General features: G+C 30.5%; 3 protein-coding genes across 3 annotated transcripts in view; 2 read left to right on the plus strand and 1 right to left on the minus strand.

The window, feature by feature from the left end:
- HELRODRAFT_173218 (hypothetical protein) overlaps positions 1-916 on the minus strand; it is a gene marked incomplete at both ends in the record, with an annotated part of 1591 nt that extends 675 nt beyond the window's left edge. Inside the window, one exon of the mRNA XM_009019830.1 lies at positions 17-916. Coding sequence (XP_009018078.1) covers positions 17-916 — 900 coding nt within the window. The remainder of the gene's footprint in view (positions 1-16) is intronic.
- Positions 917-1589: 673 nt separating this feature from the next.
- Positions 1590-2783, plus strand: HELRODRAFT_173219 (hypothetical protein; the record flags this gene model as incomplete). The annotated part of the gene is made up of 2 exons (XM_009019831.1): positions 1590-1700; positions 2337-2783. The coding sequence occupies 2 exons, from the start codon at positions 1590-1592 to the stop codon at positions 2781-2783; spliced, it is 558 nt and encodes a 185-aa protein (XP_009018079.1).
- Positions 2784-5530: 2747 nt separating this feature from the next.
- HELRODRAFT_191852 (hypothetical protein) lies at positions 5531-8639 on the plus strand. The gene is given in 8 exon segments (XM_009019832.1): positions 5531-5551; positions 5726-5874; positions 6609-7187; positions 7269-7505; positions 7532-7827; positions 7847-8007; positions 8042-8262; positions 8283-8639. The coding sequence occupies 2 exon segments, from the start codon at positions 6629-6631 to the stop codon at positions 7466-7468; spliced, it is 759 nt and encodes a 252-aa protein (XP_009018080.1). The 5' UTR covers positions 5531-5551; positions 5726-5874; positions 6609-6628; the 3' UTR covers positions 7469-7505; positions 7532-7827; positions 7847-8007; positions 8042-8262; positions 8283-8639.
- The last annotated feature ends 10898 nt before the right edge of the window (positions 8640-19537 follow it).

Raw genomic sequence — 19537 nt, forward strand, 5'->3', positions numbered from 1 at the left:
CTGCAGCAGCTACAACTTGTTCGCAATAGTCTTTGAAAAACAGAAGACGATCAAGCATTGCATATGTTGAACCCCATCTTGTTACTGTATCTAAAGATTGTGTTTTTCCATACATTTTCAATAAAATACTACGGATTGTTGGTGTTCGTAATTTTACTACAACTTGCCTAATTCTTCCTAGAATTTTTGTTACTCGTTCATTTTTTAATCCATCCCAAATGGCCAGTTGAAGAGTATGAATCCCACACCTCATTAATTGAATGTTTGTGTCTTCATTAACCCACTGTGGTAATATTTCAGAAGGATCATTGACCCACTGTTGCAAAATGTTTGCACTGTTCTCATCAATATCCTCAGGTTCTTCATTACCTTCACCTTGAGTGATGCTTTCACGAATTCCAAGTTTATTTACAGCAGATGTCATGTTTGCTGCATTATCTACACAAATACTAAGTATTTGTTTTTCTTCAATATCAAATTTTTTTAAGGTTTCTTTAATTTGATTTTTTACATACAAAGAGTTATGATTTCCTTCAGTGTCAACTATATCTAGGGTTTTTATTTCAGACTTATTACTTGTTTCATTATAAAATTGTAAATTAATGGCAAGATAGTTTTTATTACCACGAGTTGCTGCATCTAGCTTCAAATAACATAACTGTTCCCTCAAAGTTTGCCTCAGTTTCATGCGAGAAGAATCTGCTGTGGTTATTACCAAATGTCGAACTGCATCATGCCCCATTGATACACCGAGTTTTTTTGCCATTTCACCAACAATTTTTTGAAATCCTTTGTTTTTTAATGTAAATGAAGTAAATGGAACCATACTCAAACAAATCATCTCAACAAGTCCTTCTTGAAAAGTACTTGCATCCATAGTGATTGTAACTTTTGACGATGTAAAATATGTGCTCATGTTTTCTTGTACAGTTTTTATTTTTTTTTAGATGGCGTGGCATCATTTTCATTACCACGTTTTTTATCTGAGGCAGCTTTATCGTTTTCATCTTTTTGTTTTACTAACTCATCATAGATTTTAGGATAATTACGTTTCACATGACGCCAAAGATTAAACTTTTTTGACACACTTGTTCCCATTGCCTGAAAATTGCATTGCACATCATTATTTTTTAGCTTACATCTAGCTGACTTTTTTTGTCCATTTTCTTCTTCAAACTCAAATATATTTTCCAGATCATTTTTCAAAAAGCGACTATCGATTATAGGTTATTGACACAAATTTTGGTTAGAAGTCATATCCGGACCTAATTTAATTTTAATTAAAAATTTAAATTTTGTTAAGAAGTAATGTATTGCTTTTTAAATTAAAAATTATATTATTTAAAAAATTCTCATAAGAATCTTACTTTTGATGTGCGATTACGAATTTACGATTGCAGAAAAAAAGATTAGTGAAAAAGTCAACTAGTGTTTACAAATGGCGTATAAAAGGAAGCCATTGCTTTGCTATGAAAGATTCTAAATATCATAACAAAAAAAATTTTTTGAGTTGAACTAAAAGATACAAAATATTAAAAAATGATATTTTTTTTATTTTTTAACTAAATATTTTTTTTTATTATTGGAGCATGGAGCACTTAAAATTTGTGTGCTCCGGCTCCGCTCACGCTCCGACCAGAATATGGTTGCTCCGATTGCTCCAGCTCCGCTCCAAAGCCCTGGTTGTCGGTACGTTGAACGTTAGATCGATTGTGTAAATTAAAATGAGCGCGATTTCACGATGTATATTCTAGGTTAGTGATGTTCTAAATTGAAATAGTTATTTTGTCCTGAAAGAAGCAGTTTTCAACGTTCGAGGGTTATATTTGCCCGACTTGGTTTATCACTTGTTAACACGTTTTAGCCACAAATCAAGGCCACGGGGTAGTCTCAGGACCAAGTGTTAAAGTTAAAAGAACGGTTAACTGATATAGAATCAAAGTTTCTCAATTATTATTTAACACAGCCTGAAGAAGAAAATTTTTTCAGTTCAAAAGTAATGGTATGAGATTCAGAAGCGACGCCGCCATCAATATCGTAACTACTTATCAAATAAATGCAGCTACCCCGTTATTAACAATCCTGCTTATTAATATTACTCATTAATATTGGTTAATGATGTTTTTTATTTATTTATTCGTCACTGTATCGTCCGTTTATTGTTCACAGTGCCTTTCTTTGATATTATTTATCCTATCTTTAAGGCCGATAGCAACAATAATGAGAACGAAATCGTAATTATTTTCTTTAATAATGGTATTATTATAAAATAATATGTTATATTGTTATTTCTTACATTAATAATCATTGTAACTAATTGTTCACCAAACTTCCAGTTGAACAAGAAGGACGTAACGGCCCGCCATACGAGTAACAGTGCCAACAGGCTCTCCCTCATACTAAATAACTCCATATCTCCCTTTAATTCTCCGCCCCCAAAAAAAGATCCTGAGTATGACGATGACGACGCTATCAACAACAACAATAGAAGTAATAGGAGCGACTACATTAGCAGCAGCAGCAGCAATAATAATAATAATAATAATTTGAATAATATTCGTCAGCATGATGATGATGATGAGGATCGTTATGTTAAAAATGGTGTCTACGTGGTGAATGGTTTTTCTGGAAATTTAGGAGGTTCCGCTAAAAAAGTGAACAAGCCATTGAAGTTTATGTGCGATGATTCTCCGGAGATTCCCAGGAAAGTTTTGGAAAATGGAAATTCCGCTGGTTTCCATATTAATGGGGCTGGAAGTATTAAGAATGGTTACATCAAGTGATGATGATTGTTGCTATATTATTGAGATATGTGTATCTTTAAGGTTGATTAGATGGAGGATGGTAATTATGATGATGATGTTGATAGTGGTGGTGATGAAAGAAAATCGAATGAGGAAGATGAGGGAAATGATGGTCTGAATGAAAGGAATGATAGATAGCTGTCATCTGTGTTAGTTGTTGAATTTGAATTGGGTTTCTCGTCTGAAATGTTATCATCATTATTATTGTTGTTGTTATTATTATTTTTGTTATTGTTATTTTTGTTCTGTCTGTCTTTTGTTCTTTTCTGTTTTTCATTCTTTCACTTGGTGGAATGTTTTCCTTCATTCTTGTCTTTTGCGCATAAAAAGCTTTTTTGCTAACAACATTATCGTTATTTATTTCATAATTTTTATCACCAGTGCTATTATTATCTATTGCATTATCATTATTATTATTGTTGTTTTTGTTGTTGTTTTTATTTATCAAAAATACTAGTTCGTTGCATCACAAACAGCCTCTCATTGGGAGCATTCAGATTGATTGGAAATTACTGTCCATGATTTAAACTGATTTAAATTAATTGATTAGTCTTGATTTAGGTGGTTAATAATTCTTGTAAAATTAAAAGAAAACTTTGATAATTGTGCTAATTACATATATTTATATAAATATGTTATTTTTTTAATGCAAATATAATTATTTTTGCTCGAAAATAATTGCTTAGCAACGCGAGCAATGCTTTCGGATTCATTACTAACTGCATCTCAGAATGTCTTACCCCTAAATTTCTATACATGCGCGTTCATTGTTTTCATACGTTTCACTAATTCATTCATTTATTTTATTACTTTCGTTCTTTAGTTTTTACCCTATTTTTTCGTTTTCTTTCTTTCATTCACTCCACGTTCGCCTATTTATGAATAATAATTTTTAGCTTTAGGCTTCGTAGTCAATCCCAAATTATGTGTGAAAATAGTCCCGTGTTTAATTATTATTATTATCTTTCTGTTTGTTCTTTCCTCTCCCTCACCTCCTCCTCTCCTGTCTCAATACTCTTCGGCTTTAAATAATACTATTATTTTTGGGTTTCTCATTGGTTTCGTTTTCTGTTTCTATACGTATGAAAGTAAATTCAATCAAAATTGTAAAATAATGTTTGCTCATTTTTGGCTCTGCCGCCTCGATTGTCGGTCAGTCTATCCGTCTTTTTATTTATTTTTTTTATGTTCATTTGTTTAATCGTTCATCTTTTCTGAATTTTTTTTGTAATGTGATCAGTGTATGTGCTCGTTTTCTGATTCTTCAATCCATCTATCTGCAATATCTGTTCATATATCCATCCATCTGTTTCTATATCTATTCGTTCTTATATTATTTATTGCTGTTAGCATAACCCACTCTATCCATCTAATAATTCATCCACCTAAATTTAAATGGTTCGTTTGTTTGTTCGTACGTTCGTTCGTTTGTTTGTTCATGCATTTAATATACCGTTCGTTCGTTTCGTTTTGTTTCGTTCATCCTTATTAAACTCTAAATGCCTATATGCAATGTTTGCTTGAGTGACTGATTAATAAAGTTTGTTTGTTCTTATATTTTTAATCTTTACTCTTTATAGTTATTTATTTTTTTCTTTGTTCTTCATTGGTTTATTCACTGATTGATTGATTGATTCGTCCATTAATTAATTAATTCATTAATTAATTCATTCATTCATACAAAACTAAAATCATGTTTTGATTAATTGATTCGTTCATTCATTCATCTTTTCATAAATCCATTCTTTCATTAATTTATTTCGCTATTGAGTCATATTCTCCCCGCCACTGTCCCGCTGCTACCTTTCAAACAGCCTTCGCAGTCTATCTTCTCCCTTATTATTATTACAATTAGTATTATAATCACTAGTAATCTTATTGCTATTATTGTACTACCATCATATCATCATTGCAATCTTATGATTAATTAACCTTTGTAATAGTTTTTAAAATCATCCTCATCGTCTTAATCATGGTCATCTTGGTTTGATATCGTCTTAATCATGGTCATCTTGGTTTGATATCGTCTTAATCATGGTCATCTTGGTTTGATATCGTCTTAATCATTTCCATCTAATCATCGTCATAATCATTTTTCGTTCTCATCATCACCACTTGCGACCACCGTCGTCGTTCGTCCTCGTCTCCTCATTTTTAATTCGGGTTGTTGGAATTTTTTCCATTTTGACCATAGCGTTAATAGAAGCTTCGTTCAAAACAAATGTTAAGGTAATCAAATTAATTCAAAAATAATAAATGGCGTAATATTGTTATATATATTTTTATATACCTGAAAATAAGTTAAAAAGTAAGTTAATTTTTGTGATAAGAATCGATGTTACGCAAGTGAAGCAAGCAATCCTCCCAGATTGTTTGATGAATATTGTATTTTGAAGTTTTTTAGCAGTTCTATTGACATTTGACTTTGATGCAATTTTCACTCATCGATATTATATTACTTTAAAATTTAGCAGGGCTTCTTGTAGAACTTTTGCATCCTGGTTTGTCTCGCGTCCTCATCGTAGAATGGACCATTCCTCTGCAATTGATCTGTATAGAAGGGGGCCAAGGGATTGCTTGCGTAGGCAGCATTCCTCTCCTCGTGATTGTCGATCCATTTTTTGTAACATCTTTCTGCGTGCGAATGTGATCGCGCCAGTTTATTAGCGTCGCCCACCTTGAAGAAGCATGCATGTTTTGGATTGTTTCGCCCTGCATCGTCCACCCTTCTCCTGAAATATTTTGAGGTTTGTGTGACATTTTTTTTATTATTCATTCTGAAGTATGTTTGTTAACACGAGCCTGCTTTGAGATAAATCTGTCAAATGATCGATTCGTGTTTCCACGACGGGTTTGTAATATTACGTTCGAAGTATGAATTTTATGTTACTAACCCCGCTTCGTTGAATATGCCGTGACAGTACAGTCTGTTGTTCTCATGGTAGAGATAATTCTGGACCCGAAGATCCGAATGGTAGGAATCGACTGCGTGATCCGGTTTGTTCTGATTCGGCACCGACTTACATTTCACTTTAACGTTTGTACATCTGGGACCGCACGGTTTTGGGAGGTTAGTAATGGGGCAGGTGCTATTTGGGGATGGATGTTTGCAAACTTCCAAGTTCGGTATTAGAGGATTATGAAGTTCGTTTAGATCAAAGTTGCAGGTTGGTTGGTGGTTTATTTGATCGCAAGACATATTGTTTTCTAACTGCTCCCAATTTAATTCTTTATTAAAATAAGGACAGTTTTAAAAAATTGATGAAAATTTCGATGATGAACTTGTAACTTTGCGACATTTCAAAATAAATTTCTCGTGTAAATAAATATGAATGATTCAATAACGTCAGAAATAATACATTCGTATAGATTAGAAAGCACAAACATTTTATATTTGGATTTGATTTGAATCTTTTCTTTCAAAATATGATATTTAGAAAAAAAGTGTTTCACAGAGCAATGAAATGCAAGATTAATGTATTTGAAACGTACGCACCACACAGTTGTTACGTTTATTCCTCGTCATTTGCCTTGTATCAATTTTGTAGTTCTTTATTTTTTTCAGTAAAAGATTTAAGTGAATGAACTCTGCGCTATATAAATGTCATTCTCCGGCATCGAGGCAGCGTATTTCATCCTTGCTGTATGTAAAATTGATAGGGTACACAGGCATGCATAAACAAACACACAAGGATCACGCATATAAAAATATTACTTAATAACTCTACATTGAAATATTACGATGATTTATATTACTCTGTAATCGTAAATAATAGCATTATTGTAGGCGTATCATTTTTTAAATTCTCCCGCAAGATAGGAGGATGCCAGTTAAGAAGAAGAAAACTACGTGGAAAGTAGGAGGGAATGAGGATGATGGCGGGGAGGATGAGGCTGTCAATTTTAAATCAAGTAACAGCAACATCCACAGAAACAACAAAAACAAAAAATTTGAGGGCGACAACTTTGCAGAAACGATCGCGATAAATATTTATGAAAAGTCGCACGACCACAGCAATGACGACGACACATGTGGCACCGACAACAACAACGGCAACTTCAAAAGCAGTAACAACGGCTCATACTTTCTCAACAAATTCACTAAGAAGACGACGAAAAAGGAGCCTGGCAAGAGCACTAACAACACGAGCACATCGACGATGCCTCCTGCTGGCATCTTGAAGCCATCCCACTCGGCAGCGACGACAGCCTCAACAAACAAACGTCCAAGTTACGCCGGCGAGCACAGGAACAGGGCAGCTAAAATGGCCTCAAAGTCGAACAAAAAGTGGATTCGATTAGCAACAGTCGTTGCCTACGTAATAGCTGTTTCGTTAGCGGCCGTAGCGTTGGCTGTTTATTATAGTGTTGTGTGGCATCCAGGTTGGTTCTTGATTGGATGGCTGACGATCGGATTGACCGATTTCTTTTAGTTAAATTGAATAATTTTTTCTTATTGGACAGATAACTTGGGAAACAATGCAGTATCAGGATCAACATCATCTTCTTCATCGTCGTCGTCGTCGTCACCATCATCAACAACAACGACATCATCTCATTCTTCGTCGTCACCATCGTTATCACCTTCGACATCCTCCTCATCACTATTTATTCAATCATCTCCATCATACCCAACCTTTCCATCTCAGACTGCAAGCATTTGAATGTAAAAATAACTTTTAACATTGTTTCTTTGCGCTGCTACTAAAATAATTTTTCTTTTACTACTACTAATAACTACTTTCACTACTTGTACTATTACTACAACTAATTTTACTACTACCATTACTACTACTGCTTTTAGTAATGGTTATAACTATTGCAAAAATTTATTCAAGCTCTGTCAGTACTAATGATACGTCTCTCTATTCCTGTTGTGTACATTTGCTACCATTTGCTGTTCTAAATACTTTAAATAATTTAATTTGTGTATACTACTGCTCTGTTACTAGTGCTAAAAACATCTCTTTTGTAGTTGCTACGACCTTAATATTATGAAAATTACTGCGGCATCGATATATTTAATTATTAAATATAATTATCCATCTTAATTATCTACTTTCCGTCCTTTTTTATATTTTTAGGCAGTAGGGCTAACATTTCCCTTGCGCGTTTACTCTGTTGTACTAGATACAAAACATTGTGTAAAGAGGATGTTTAATGACATTTCTTAAAAAACATTTTATTCTCATTTATAATAGTTGTATATATATATATATATATATATATATATATATATATATATATATATATATATATATATATATATATATATATATATATATATCTTGAAAGGTGAGATTTCAAAATTGTGAAATTCGGGAATAACAAGTGTTCAAAAATAATGCAAAAAGAGAGTTGTATTAATAGTTGATGAGTTGTGAAATTATTTTCAATTATAATTATATATATGATATATGTGTGTAATATATATTATTCTGTATGTCATACTGTATTTATAGCTACTTCATATGGTGAAAATAACATTTTTTCTAATGATAATAATGAAAATTTTATGTTTTCTGTTTCAACAATTGCTGAAAATAACTGTAATTTTGAATGTTTAATTTGTTTGGTCGCGTACCCTTTTAAAAACTTTAGATTTTAAACCGACTCTAAAATTGTATTTGAGTTATCGAATAGTTTGATAAATTAGAGCGTCTCGAAACAGCACATCTCTCAACTCGCAAAAATTTTATTTCACGCTTGGGTTTTTGTTTTGTTTTCGTCAACATTTTGCTAATTTACCGCGATATTGATGTTTCTCGTCAGTTTAATCATCAAATTCATTTAAAAAGCAATTTATTGTTTGGCAAATAAGTCTTTGTTCAGGTTTTTATGTTTTTTTTTCATTTAAAGTACTGCATTTAAATTTAAGATTTAATTTTAAATTTAAATTTTAAATTTAATTATTTATTTATATATTTTATTTATAAAATGAAAATCACAAATAACTCCAAATGTACTTGTCTGAAGTCAACAAACTAACCTAATAATTATACTAAATATCACTTCAAACTTAAAATTATGTTCTATTTCATAAAAAAAATTTAATTTATAATACTTTTTATTTTTCTGAAATAGCTTAAAAATGTTTGCTAGCCTTTCTCCTTTCACAAGTCAAAATGTCTACTTTGTCCATTTTTTTCCTTCTTTCTGTTTTTTCTGCTAAAAACATTGCATAATAAAACTATGCAAAATTTTAAAATGTAATTGTTCTTAACTTCTTAACATGTAATTTTTGAAACTTATTTTCAAAGTTCCACAAGATAGAATTCTCATCAGTGATTTGTCAGACAGCATCATTTTTAATTTCTAAGCCAAAAGCCAGCTGAGCTAACTTTCACTTAGTTAGTCTAACTTTCAAGAACCATCCTTAGTTAGTTAGCCCATGCAGTCTTCATATCAGGTTAGATGTTAAATGTAGTTTTTCTTCATTCTAATGTTGATAGGTAAATAAATGGTTTGTTTCTTTTTTCAGTACATATTTCTCAGCAGTGCTTTTTATTTATGTAATGCTTGTTATAAAATTATAGCCTTCCTTCATTCTAGTGTTGATAAATTAATGGTTTGTTCTTGTTTTATACTTTTTTAAAATTTTTTTTGTTCTACATTAAAAAATTTATATAATCTTCATGAACACACAATAGCTCTGAAAATGAAGACACTGCATTGGCAGAGATTGGTGACCAGCTTAATGATCTCAAATGTGGGTATGTGTAGATCATTTGTTGAACTTTTTCTTGACACCCACATAAGAATTCTTTAATGTATGGGAAGTTCACCAAAAGTTTATCAGAAGTTCATCACATAGTATCACAAACCAACTCTTGTACCATTGTTTGAACTTTCGTTATTTTATTACCAAGAATTTGATTGGTGAGTAATAATTGTGAGTTTATTAATTTCTGTTTCAATAATTTATCTTGTTTTGATGATTAATTTTTTACGGTTAATTTTTTTTTATTATACAGATGTTTCGTCCTCTTTCCTACATCTCATCTGGTTCAAGAGACAGAATCATCATCTGCAAACAAGAATAATTGAAGTTATTCATCAACCATATGTACTTAATCAGATTTTTCAGTGTTTTTGTAAAACAGTGGACTTCAAATTTTTATAAAATTTAAAATTAAAAAAACTTGTGTTTTTTTTTTTAATTTTCGGTTTTAACTACTAAAAGTGTTGCATAACAACAGTGTTAACAATTTAACTCTTGCTTTTTTCAACTTATTTTCAAAGCTTAACAAGAAAGAATTTGTCAGTCATCTATTTTTCAAATTTCCTCAAGCTGGGCTGAGTTAATATTGTGGATGTTTGTTTCTCTCATTTATTACTGCAGGATGAAGGAGTAAGAATCATATTGGCTGGTAATATTTGTGTTTTAATTTCCTTTTCAATATCATTATTTTATTTTTTGTTGTGGAGGCTGTCTCGATTTGATAAATAATTCTTCACTGTTAATTCTTTTGTTATCATTCAAATGCTTCATCATCTTATCATCTTCCTACATCTCATCAAAATCAGTGGACAGAACCATTTTTTTAATATGGATTGATGTCCCCCTGTCAAGCACAATTGATTGCTTCTGTGAAGTAAATACTGTTACTTTCAATGGAACTGTCATTTGATTTTCACAAAAACTTCTAACGTTATCAAATTCTTTGTTTAAATTAGCTTCCTATGTTGTTTTTACTGATTAGCCATCAAATATTCAATAGTTCAGTTACAGTAATGTTACTTTTATTTATTTAGTTGTTATTTGGATTTTGTTCATTCTGTACCGTGATTGTATATTACATTAGTCAGCGGTTTGTTGAAGGTTTTTGAAAAATATAAATATGAAATTAATCATTTAACATTTTGTTTTTTCCAATCAGCCTGACAGATCCGCAGGCCACCAGTCCAAATTACAACCGAGATCGATTGACAGGTTAAGCACCAATTTAATGAATGACCCAATTTTGAAATGAATATTTTGGGAATGGTTCTAAAAACATATGGAAAGGTGATGAGACCTAAAAAATGCGTTGAAAATTAGTTTGGTAGTTTAAGTTGTTTCATTTATTTGAGTATTATCAGAATCTGCTGTGAATTTTCAATTTAGCTCTAAAATAAATATCCCTCTCTCTCTCTCTCTCTCTCTCGCTCTCTCTCTCGCTCTCTCTCTCTCTCTCTCAATTATAAGGATGTATGCGGTTTGCAGTAATTAATATTTCATGGTACTAAAATGTATCTTAGTTATATAGCATATTCAATCCGGACGTTGCTCGTCAATATAATTTGTTTTTACGATTTCTGCGTTCCATCGGAGTTTGTCAAATGGAGGCATTCCACAGTCCATTATTAACAGCTCTTCGTAATCGACAAATTTTTACTGTTATTTTGGAACAACTGCTATTTAAAATCAGTTAAACCTGACAACAAAAAAGACACATACACATACAAACACATAAAAACAAAGACATACAAACATACGAATGTTTATGTATGTACATATGTATGCATGCATGTTTAGTATGGATGTATGTTGTTTAATACTGTCATCATATTATTCTAAGTTATTATACGATAAAAATATTTAATTACTAATTATGGTATTTAATATTAATAATCATAATATTAATAACAAATAGCAACAATAGTAAAAATGCCTGGTTATTTAAATTTATGTTAGTTTAATATATATGTGTGTATATATAGTTTATATACAGTTTTATAGGATTGTATACTGTTATATAGATTGATATATAGTTATGTAGAGTTATTGATTCAATATAGTGTTATATACGGTTGTTAATTTGTATATATATATAATATATATATATTTATGTTTATATAGAGTTGTGAGAGATTGTATTTATATGTAACAATTTTCTGTTGTTTGTTATTTCGTCGTCTTCATCATGTCTGTGCGTATTTGGATTTTCCAAGTCTTGCGTTTATACTTAAAACAAGTTGCATTTGGAATTTGTTGTGAAATTTTAAAAGTTTTTGGCTTTCCGTACTTGTAGTTTATGATATATTTTTTTCGTATTAATTTCGAACTGGTTTTTCTCCAGCTGCTTCTGTTGCAAATCGTCGGTTAAATATATCAAGAGATGTTGATGGACGCGTCAAGAAGTCCGGATTTTGCTCAAATGTTGAAAGATGGAGTCCAGGTAATATTTATTTTTGTTTTATTTAATCCGTAATCGTTTTTTTCTGATGTATATGTTCGTCGGACGATAATACGTGCCGTGAGTCCGACTCTACACACTACGGACCCGCTTCTAACTTAATTATCGAGATTTATTTAATTTTCAATATCATTCGCTTAATTAGTGTTTCAAATTTTTAACCTTTCTTTATTGTTAGTGATTGTAAACTTTTTTTATAAATCTGGAAGGGACTGACTCCACTCTATGGACCCCCTTCTAACTTAATTAATTATCAAGATTTATTTAATTTTCAATATCATCACTTAAAATTAGTGTTTCAAATTTTTAACATTTTTTCGTTGCTAGTGATTGTACTTTTTTTTTATAAATGCGGGAGGGACTGACTCTACACCCTACAGACCCACTTCTAACTTAATTAGTTATTGAGATTTATTTCAATATCATTCGTTTAATTTTTTTTTCAAATTTTTAACATTTCTTTATTGCTAGTGATCGTAAAATTTTTTATAAATGTGGGAAGTACTGAAAAGCAACTGGATCAGCGAAGCCAAATTCTTTTTTTAATTTTATTTGTAATCTAAGATAATAATAATCTTACAATCCTTTAATACTTTTTAACGCCTGCTGACTGCTAATGGCTTCTTTATTCTAGCATACGATTTGCAAAAACTATATAAATGTGACGAGGAATGGTAGTCATACATATGGGAGCGAACAATAAAGAAAAATTTATTCAGACTTGGAAACCTTAGGGTGGTCCAAATTTTTATCTTTATGTGTGTTTTTCACCACAAAGATCTACCACTTCTGTTGTCCAACAAAGTGAAAACTTCGTGTCTCACTTAGTGATGTGTATTCAATGATACTTTGCTGAATAAACTTTTTAATTTAATTTAATTAAACATATATCTTGATGTATGTATGTTTTATTTATTGTGTGTTTGTCACTAAAGGTCACTAAGTGTGGCTTCAGGTAACTCTAGAAACCATTCATGTATATTTTTAGGTTTGTATTTTTTTGCTTTATGTGTTTGTCAGTAAGCGTGCCTCTAGATATACAGTTGGTTCTTTACTATTTCAGATTTTAGATAATTGACAGAATAATAATAATGTGTATAGATTTATTAAAACAAATTTTTCTTGCATTGTTGAATTATGCATATAATAACTAAAATATGTTTGATATTTGTAGGTGTTTGCCCTGTAAGAGTCAAGAAGAGCTGCTCTAATTATTACAGTCAGAAGGTTTATAATTTAAATATTTTTTTCCCTCTACACATTCTATAATCATTTTCATGCTGTCATGTTATAATTGCTATTTCAATTATTATTTATATTATAGGCCTATTTGTTAGTTATGATTTTTCAATGTTCATGGTTTTAAAAATAATTTCTTTTGAATATATACTTTCGTTTAATAATATATTATTATCTAATGTATTGATATATTAGTTTATCTGAGGTCTGACCAATGAGCTAAAGGAAGTTTGATGACCTAGCTACACTGCTGCCGATGAGGAAGGAATGCTCCCTGGAAGATGGTTGAGTGTGCCACTGTGGGGCATCATCATTGGCATCACCCAGCATCACTGGCTCCCTGCTGGAAGTTTGCAGTTTATTTGTGTTGGTTCGTACAAAACTTTGCCTTGATCATTTCTTCTTTCAATTGACTTTTGTTCTGGTCCTGGGCATGACATAAAACTGCATCCACGCTGCCTTGTGTGCTTTTGAGCAAAAGGCTAGGCCCACTGCTTATAATTGGTGGTTGTCGTCGGGATGGGTGTCCGGATGTTAAAACCTTTCCCCAAATTACTCTTATGCCATCACAAAGAAAAACAACGGCCCCTAGTCCCCAGCAGGCCTTAAGTGGTCAAGGGGTGCAAAGAATCTCTGGGAAGTATAGATGAAATGGATACAACTGATCGTCTAATTTGGCGCAAAAATTTGATGGCAAAGAAAACAACATCCTACCTTGGGGAACCGGGTCTCTGGACGCAAAACGAAGATTGATTAATTGATTGAATTGAATTTTGTTCAGTTTTGCATATTTGCCTAAGTTTTTACAGTTTCTGTCTGTGTACATTTCTATTGACTAAGGCCTGATGTATGTGGATTTAAACTAACTTGCACCTAATTTATGTAAACTAATTACTACTTTTTGTTAAACGTTGTAATTTATTAAAATTGCAGGATACATTCTTGTCTCTGAATAAGATGAAGTCAACCTACACTGTAAAGGTAGCTGCTGTGATGGTTGTAACATTTTCTAATAAGTATTTAGAACAGGTTTTCTGGGATTTTGATTATAATGCAGTAAGATGATGTTATTTTCTATGATATTTAATTTGCAGTGAAATTTATGGCAATGTATATTAGTTATATTCTGTTTAAATTAATCAACTAGTGAATGAATAAATTTTAGGATTGTTCATCATCTTCATCTGTTTCATCATCTGTTTCTTCATCTGTTTCTGTTTCTTCATCTGTCTCATCTTCTTTATCTGTTTCGGTTTCTTCTTCTGTCTCGTCCTCTTCATCTGTTTCTTCATCTGTTGCATCATCTTTATCTGTCTCATCTTCTTCATCTGTTTCTGTTTCTTCATCTGTTTCATCATCTTTATCTGTATCATCTATCTAATCTTCTTCATCTGTATCATCATCTTCATCTGTCTCATCATCTTTATCTGTCTCGTCTTCTTCATCTGTCTTGTTTTCTTCATCTGTTTTATCTTCTTCGTCTTGTTCCTCTTCTTCTGTTTTTTTATGTTGGAAGGATTGTATAATGTATAATATGTTTGAATTGAAATCATAATTTATTAAAAATCAATCAATTTACAAATTTACCATTTATTTTATGATAACAATAATAATTACATTAATAATTAAACAATTAACTAGTTATAACAATTTATTAATTTATTTTCGACAGGAGAATTTTTACAGAGATTTAAATGGAAAGTCTGAGAAAAGTCTGAAAACTTTGATTCTGTGGAGTGCCTCATTTCATGGAAGAAAATAATAACCTAACCTTAAACCTACTGCTGGTACTACAACTTCTGTAGCAGCAATTACTACTGCAGTTACTTTTAATACTACGGTCTGTAGTGATAATGATGTTACTAATTGCTTGTAGCAGCCATGGTGTCTCTAACTTTCAGAGAGCGAATGATGATAAAAAAAACTGTTACCTCCTCTTAAATGTCTTTCTCAAACGCGTAATTTGTTATTATTTACCGTAATTTTGCTAATTTTTAATTTAATTTTATTGTTAAAATTTATATTATAGTTATAAGTGTAATAATTCCAGTCCTTTTACAATGTTTGAAATGATAATTAATGTTTTGGTTGCTGTTAGTAAATTTGCGTATTTTTAAATTGAGTATCTAATTATGCTTTATTTTATTATCAACTTTCATTATTAAATAATTTAAAGAATATATTAAAATAATGCGTATTCATAATTACTTTTGTCCATTTTCTTGCTTTTATGATGTGAAATGTTGATCTAAATCCATTTTTAAATTTAAAAATCTTATTTTCCGGTGCTTACGTTTATATTTGTCGTTTCTAATGTTAAAATGGCGAATGAAAAAAATTTATCCGTGGGGGTCCAATTTCGTCGTTTTAGACACCTACCGAATAAAAATTAGTCTACTCTATATATACATATATGTATTTAAATATACATATAAGCATGTATTTATATACATATAAGCATGTATTTATATAAATATATACGTATACAGAGGTACATGTCCATAGAACATATATATATATATATACATTCATATAACATGTACAGGCGTACACGAATGTACGCTGACGTATGTGAAATATTTTTAATAATAAATTTATTATTATTCCTTTATCCTATTATTATTCTTATTATGCTAAAATTTTAGTGAAATTTTGACGAGTTTGTTGTGCGGAATAACAAAAAATTTTCTATACATTATTATTATTCATTATTTTTATGATTATTCATATTGTTCGAAAATTTTCGTGAAAATTTTCAAATTTTCGTGAAAATTTTGTTATGCAGAATAATAACAAGTTGTTCGGAATAATAATAAAAATGCATGTTAATCATAGTAATAATAATAAATTTTGTATTTTGACCCCAATAATGATAAATTTAATTACTAAAGTAATTTTTTTGCGATTTTACGACTTTTATTACCTTTTTTAGTCTATAATTAGTGAAAAATATATTATTAATTTTATGATATTTAGTATAAAATAATGAAAATAAGCATTTTTTCCCATTTTTTAACGATTTAAATCAATGAAAATTATAACTTTTTTCGAATTTTAAACGCTATTTTATGAGGAAATAACGCATTTTCAAGTATTTTATTTACATTTTGTTACAATATTATCCATTTTATTTCTATAATGATTATTTAAAATATAAAAAATTAGTAAATGGGCGTTAATAATATTATAAAAATCATGAATGGCCTCTCACTTGAATGAATTCATATAAAATTAGTAAGATTTGAAAAGAAACCCTAACCCTGCATACATACAACCACAACCCTGCATACATACAAACACACAACCCTGCATACACACACACAACCCTGCATACATACGCACATACATGCGTGTTTCTGCGTGTTTGTGTGTCGGAAAATATTAATTTAAACGCCGACGCGTGAGACTAACGATACATTAAAGTGTTATCCCTTTTAATCAGATGTTTGACTGTTTGGTGTCATTCATCACGATTTGGTTTTAACATACATACATGCATACATACCCTAACCCTAAACCTACATACACACAACCACAACCCTGTATACATACAACCACACCTGCTTACATACAAACACACCTGCATACATACCCTAACCCTAAACCTGCATACATACAACCACACCTGAATACATACAACCACACCTGCGTACTTACGTACATGCATACATACGTACATACATACATATGATTTTAGCTCCCTCATAGCTTTTACCAACAAGGAGACCATACATATATACATACGTACGTACGTACACACAGTCCCTACCTACATACATACATACAGACACCTATATTTCAATTTAACGAGAATTCAGGTTTCTTAAAATAAGGCACAGTTGATTCTGCTGTTGTTGTTGTTGCCCATTCTAGACGTCCAGGCAGGGCCCAAGCCAGTTGGCCACATCTACTGGGTTCTATTATTTTGAGATTTGTGTGGTCTTGAGGCAGCTGAACAAATGGGGGACATCGTCTGGTTGTTGGTGGCAGAAAGGACAATGTTGTTGACCCCACTGTCGATTCTTGATTTGTAGCTGCCGAGAAAGATGCTGTAGCCAGAGCGTCTGATTGCCCTGGGCAAACTTTCTTCAGAATTATCTATTTTAGGAGATGGTGGTCAGGGGTTCAATCTATTAATTAAATATTTCAAAAATGTTGAACATGCCGCTGAATATTTTAATAAATAGTTGCAGTGTAAGAAAGCAATAAGTCAATGAACAAGTGAATAAGCACAAATTAATTTAATTGAACTTGTATTACTTTAATTAAGTTTTTTAGTACTAAATAACATCATTCAATGAATCAATCAATGAATCAATGAATCAATCAGGTTCTAGCCAAATTAGCAAAACAGAAGTTTCTAACTAGTTAATTAATAATAATGACAAACCCACTATCTAGGAAGCATTCTGTTTGAGTGTCGTCATCAACATCAGGATGACTCTCTGTCTTGGTACCAGCAGATGAGATATTGTGACATCTGAATGACATAAAACAAAATGTCAGTGAAATGTTAATCATCAAAACAAGATGGCCACCAAAAATTGAAAAAACAGATATTAAAATGGAAACACAATCATTTCATTAAAAAGCAATGAAATAATTGCTTCTACTAATTATTGTTTATGAGGCATTACCATGAGCTTCTATTTAAGATTGGAAATATAAATATTGATATCGTACACATTATAACTTTTTATTCATAGATGAATAAACGACATGCAAACAACTTAATCTGGCTTAATTAACACAACATAATTTTTATATAAAATAAATTAATAAATGAATGATACTAAGATAAATATCTAAGCTAACCCTTGAACCAAATAAAAAAAAGTTAAGCATGTATGTTGTAGGCGTGGTGATGAGTATGTATTTGCATGAGCATCAGATCAAGGTGCCTGACAACTAAATTTTCTAAACATTAAAATCAAGTTTAGTCTTTAATTAATTTAGAAGACATTTTTATACAACTGGATATTACTTGAATTTTAAACAGGTTATGTAATGTTATGTAACATGTTTAAAAAAATTATTTAGTTAGTTAATTTAAAATTGATTAAAATTTCGGCAAAACTTTACATTAGTGCCTCAATGGAAACAGAAAATCGAGAGAGTGATGTAAATGGAGGGTATTGAATACTACGTAAAAGTGAATTAATGTTAATAATGCTAACTAAATAAATGAATTAGAGTGAATTTATATTAATAATGCTAAATAAACAAATTGTTCTTTATGTTTAACTTTTTTTTATTAATTATTGTTTTAGATAAATATATAAAATAAATTAGAATTTTTTATTTCAAAAATGTTATGCTAGGACATAACTTTTCAAAATTGATTGGCTTATTTAAAATTGTAAAACTCTTCTGAACGAAGTCTACTTGCTAAGCATGGCTCGAAAAAATATAATTTTAAACATTGTGGAAGCATATAATAAAATAAGAACTTACTACCTAAACGATTTTATTTAAATATTGTCAGTTAATTTTAGTGCCCATGCGTCACGATGCATGGAAGTATACATTAATGCCTACGTGGTGAATTGTGTTTTTAAATGCTTGCAAAAAATGCATGGAACTTTATTTCAATACCTACTAGTTAATTTACATGCTAAAACATTTTCAAATAACTGCATGGAAGTTTATTTTAATGCCTACCGTACGAAAGCATGAAACAATATGCATTTACTTTAATGCCTACAATGTATATAAACTTCTCCCTAAAAAAGCATACTGAAATTGCGGTTTTAAACCTACAAAGTTATTAAATAATTGAGACAGTTAAAAATATGTTTTAATTATATATTTTTAAAACTTATTTTCAGTATTTCATTCCAAATCATCAATATTTTTATAAATCTAATAATAATTAACAGTACTAATATACATGTTAAAATACGTGCAAATAAAGACATGGAAGTTTATTTTAATGCCTCATGTTAAATTTTATATGTTAAAATTTGTGCAAATAAATGCATGGAAGTTTATTTTAATGTCAACTGCACATAACCATGCAAGCATGTGAGTTCACTTTAATGCCTACAATGTAAAAACTCTCTTTAAACTTTAAATTTTAAAAGCATACCAAAATTACAATTTTAAGTTTTTAAAGCTACAAAGATGTTAAATAATTGATGACTGTCAAAAAGATGTTTTATTTTGCTATATTTAAAAATTATTTTCAGTATTTCACTTTAAATCATAAATTTAATAGTAATTAATAATAATAATTAAGTCTTAAATAAAATCAAATATCAATTCACTTTGACATATTTACGCCTTAACCTACTCTCACACCCACATTATCTCGTA

The sequence above is a fragment of the Helobdella robusta genome (genome assembly GCF_000326865.2).
Source record: "Helobdella robusta unplaced genomic scaffold HELROscaffold_26, whole genome shotgun sequence".
NCBI classification, from domain to species: domain Eukaryota; kingdom Metazoa; phylum Annelida; class Clitellata; order Rhynchobdellida; family Glossiphoniidae; genus Helobdella; species Helobdella robusta.

Bases quoted from the DNA above. Each gene is read 5' to 3' on its own strand.
- HELRODRAFT_191852 (XM_009019832.1), top strand. From the start codon at position 6,629: ATGCCAGTTAAGAAGAAGAAAACTACGTGGAAAGTAGGAGGGAATGAG. The intron at 7,188-7,268 runs GTTGGTTCTTGA...CTTATTGGACAG, and splicing joins TAGTGTTGTGTGGCATCCAG to ATAACTTGGGAAACAATGCA.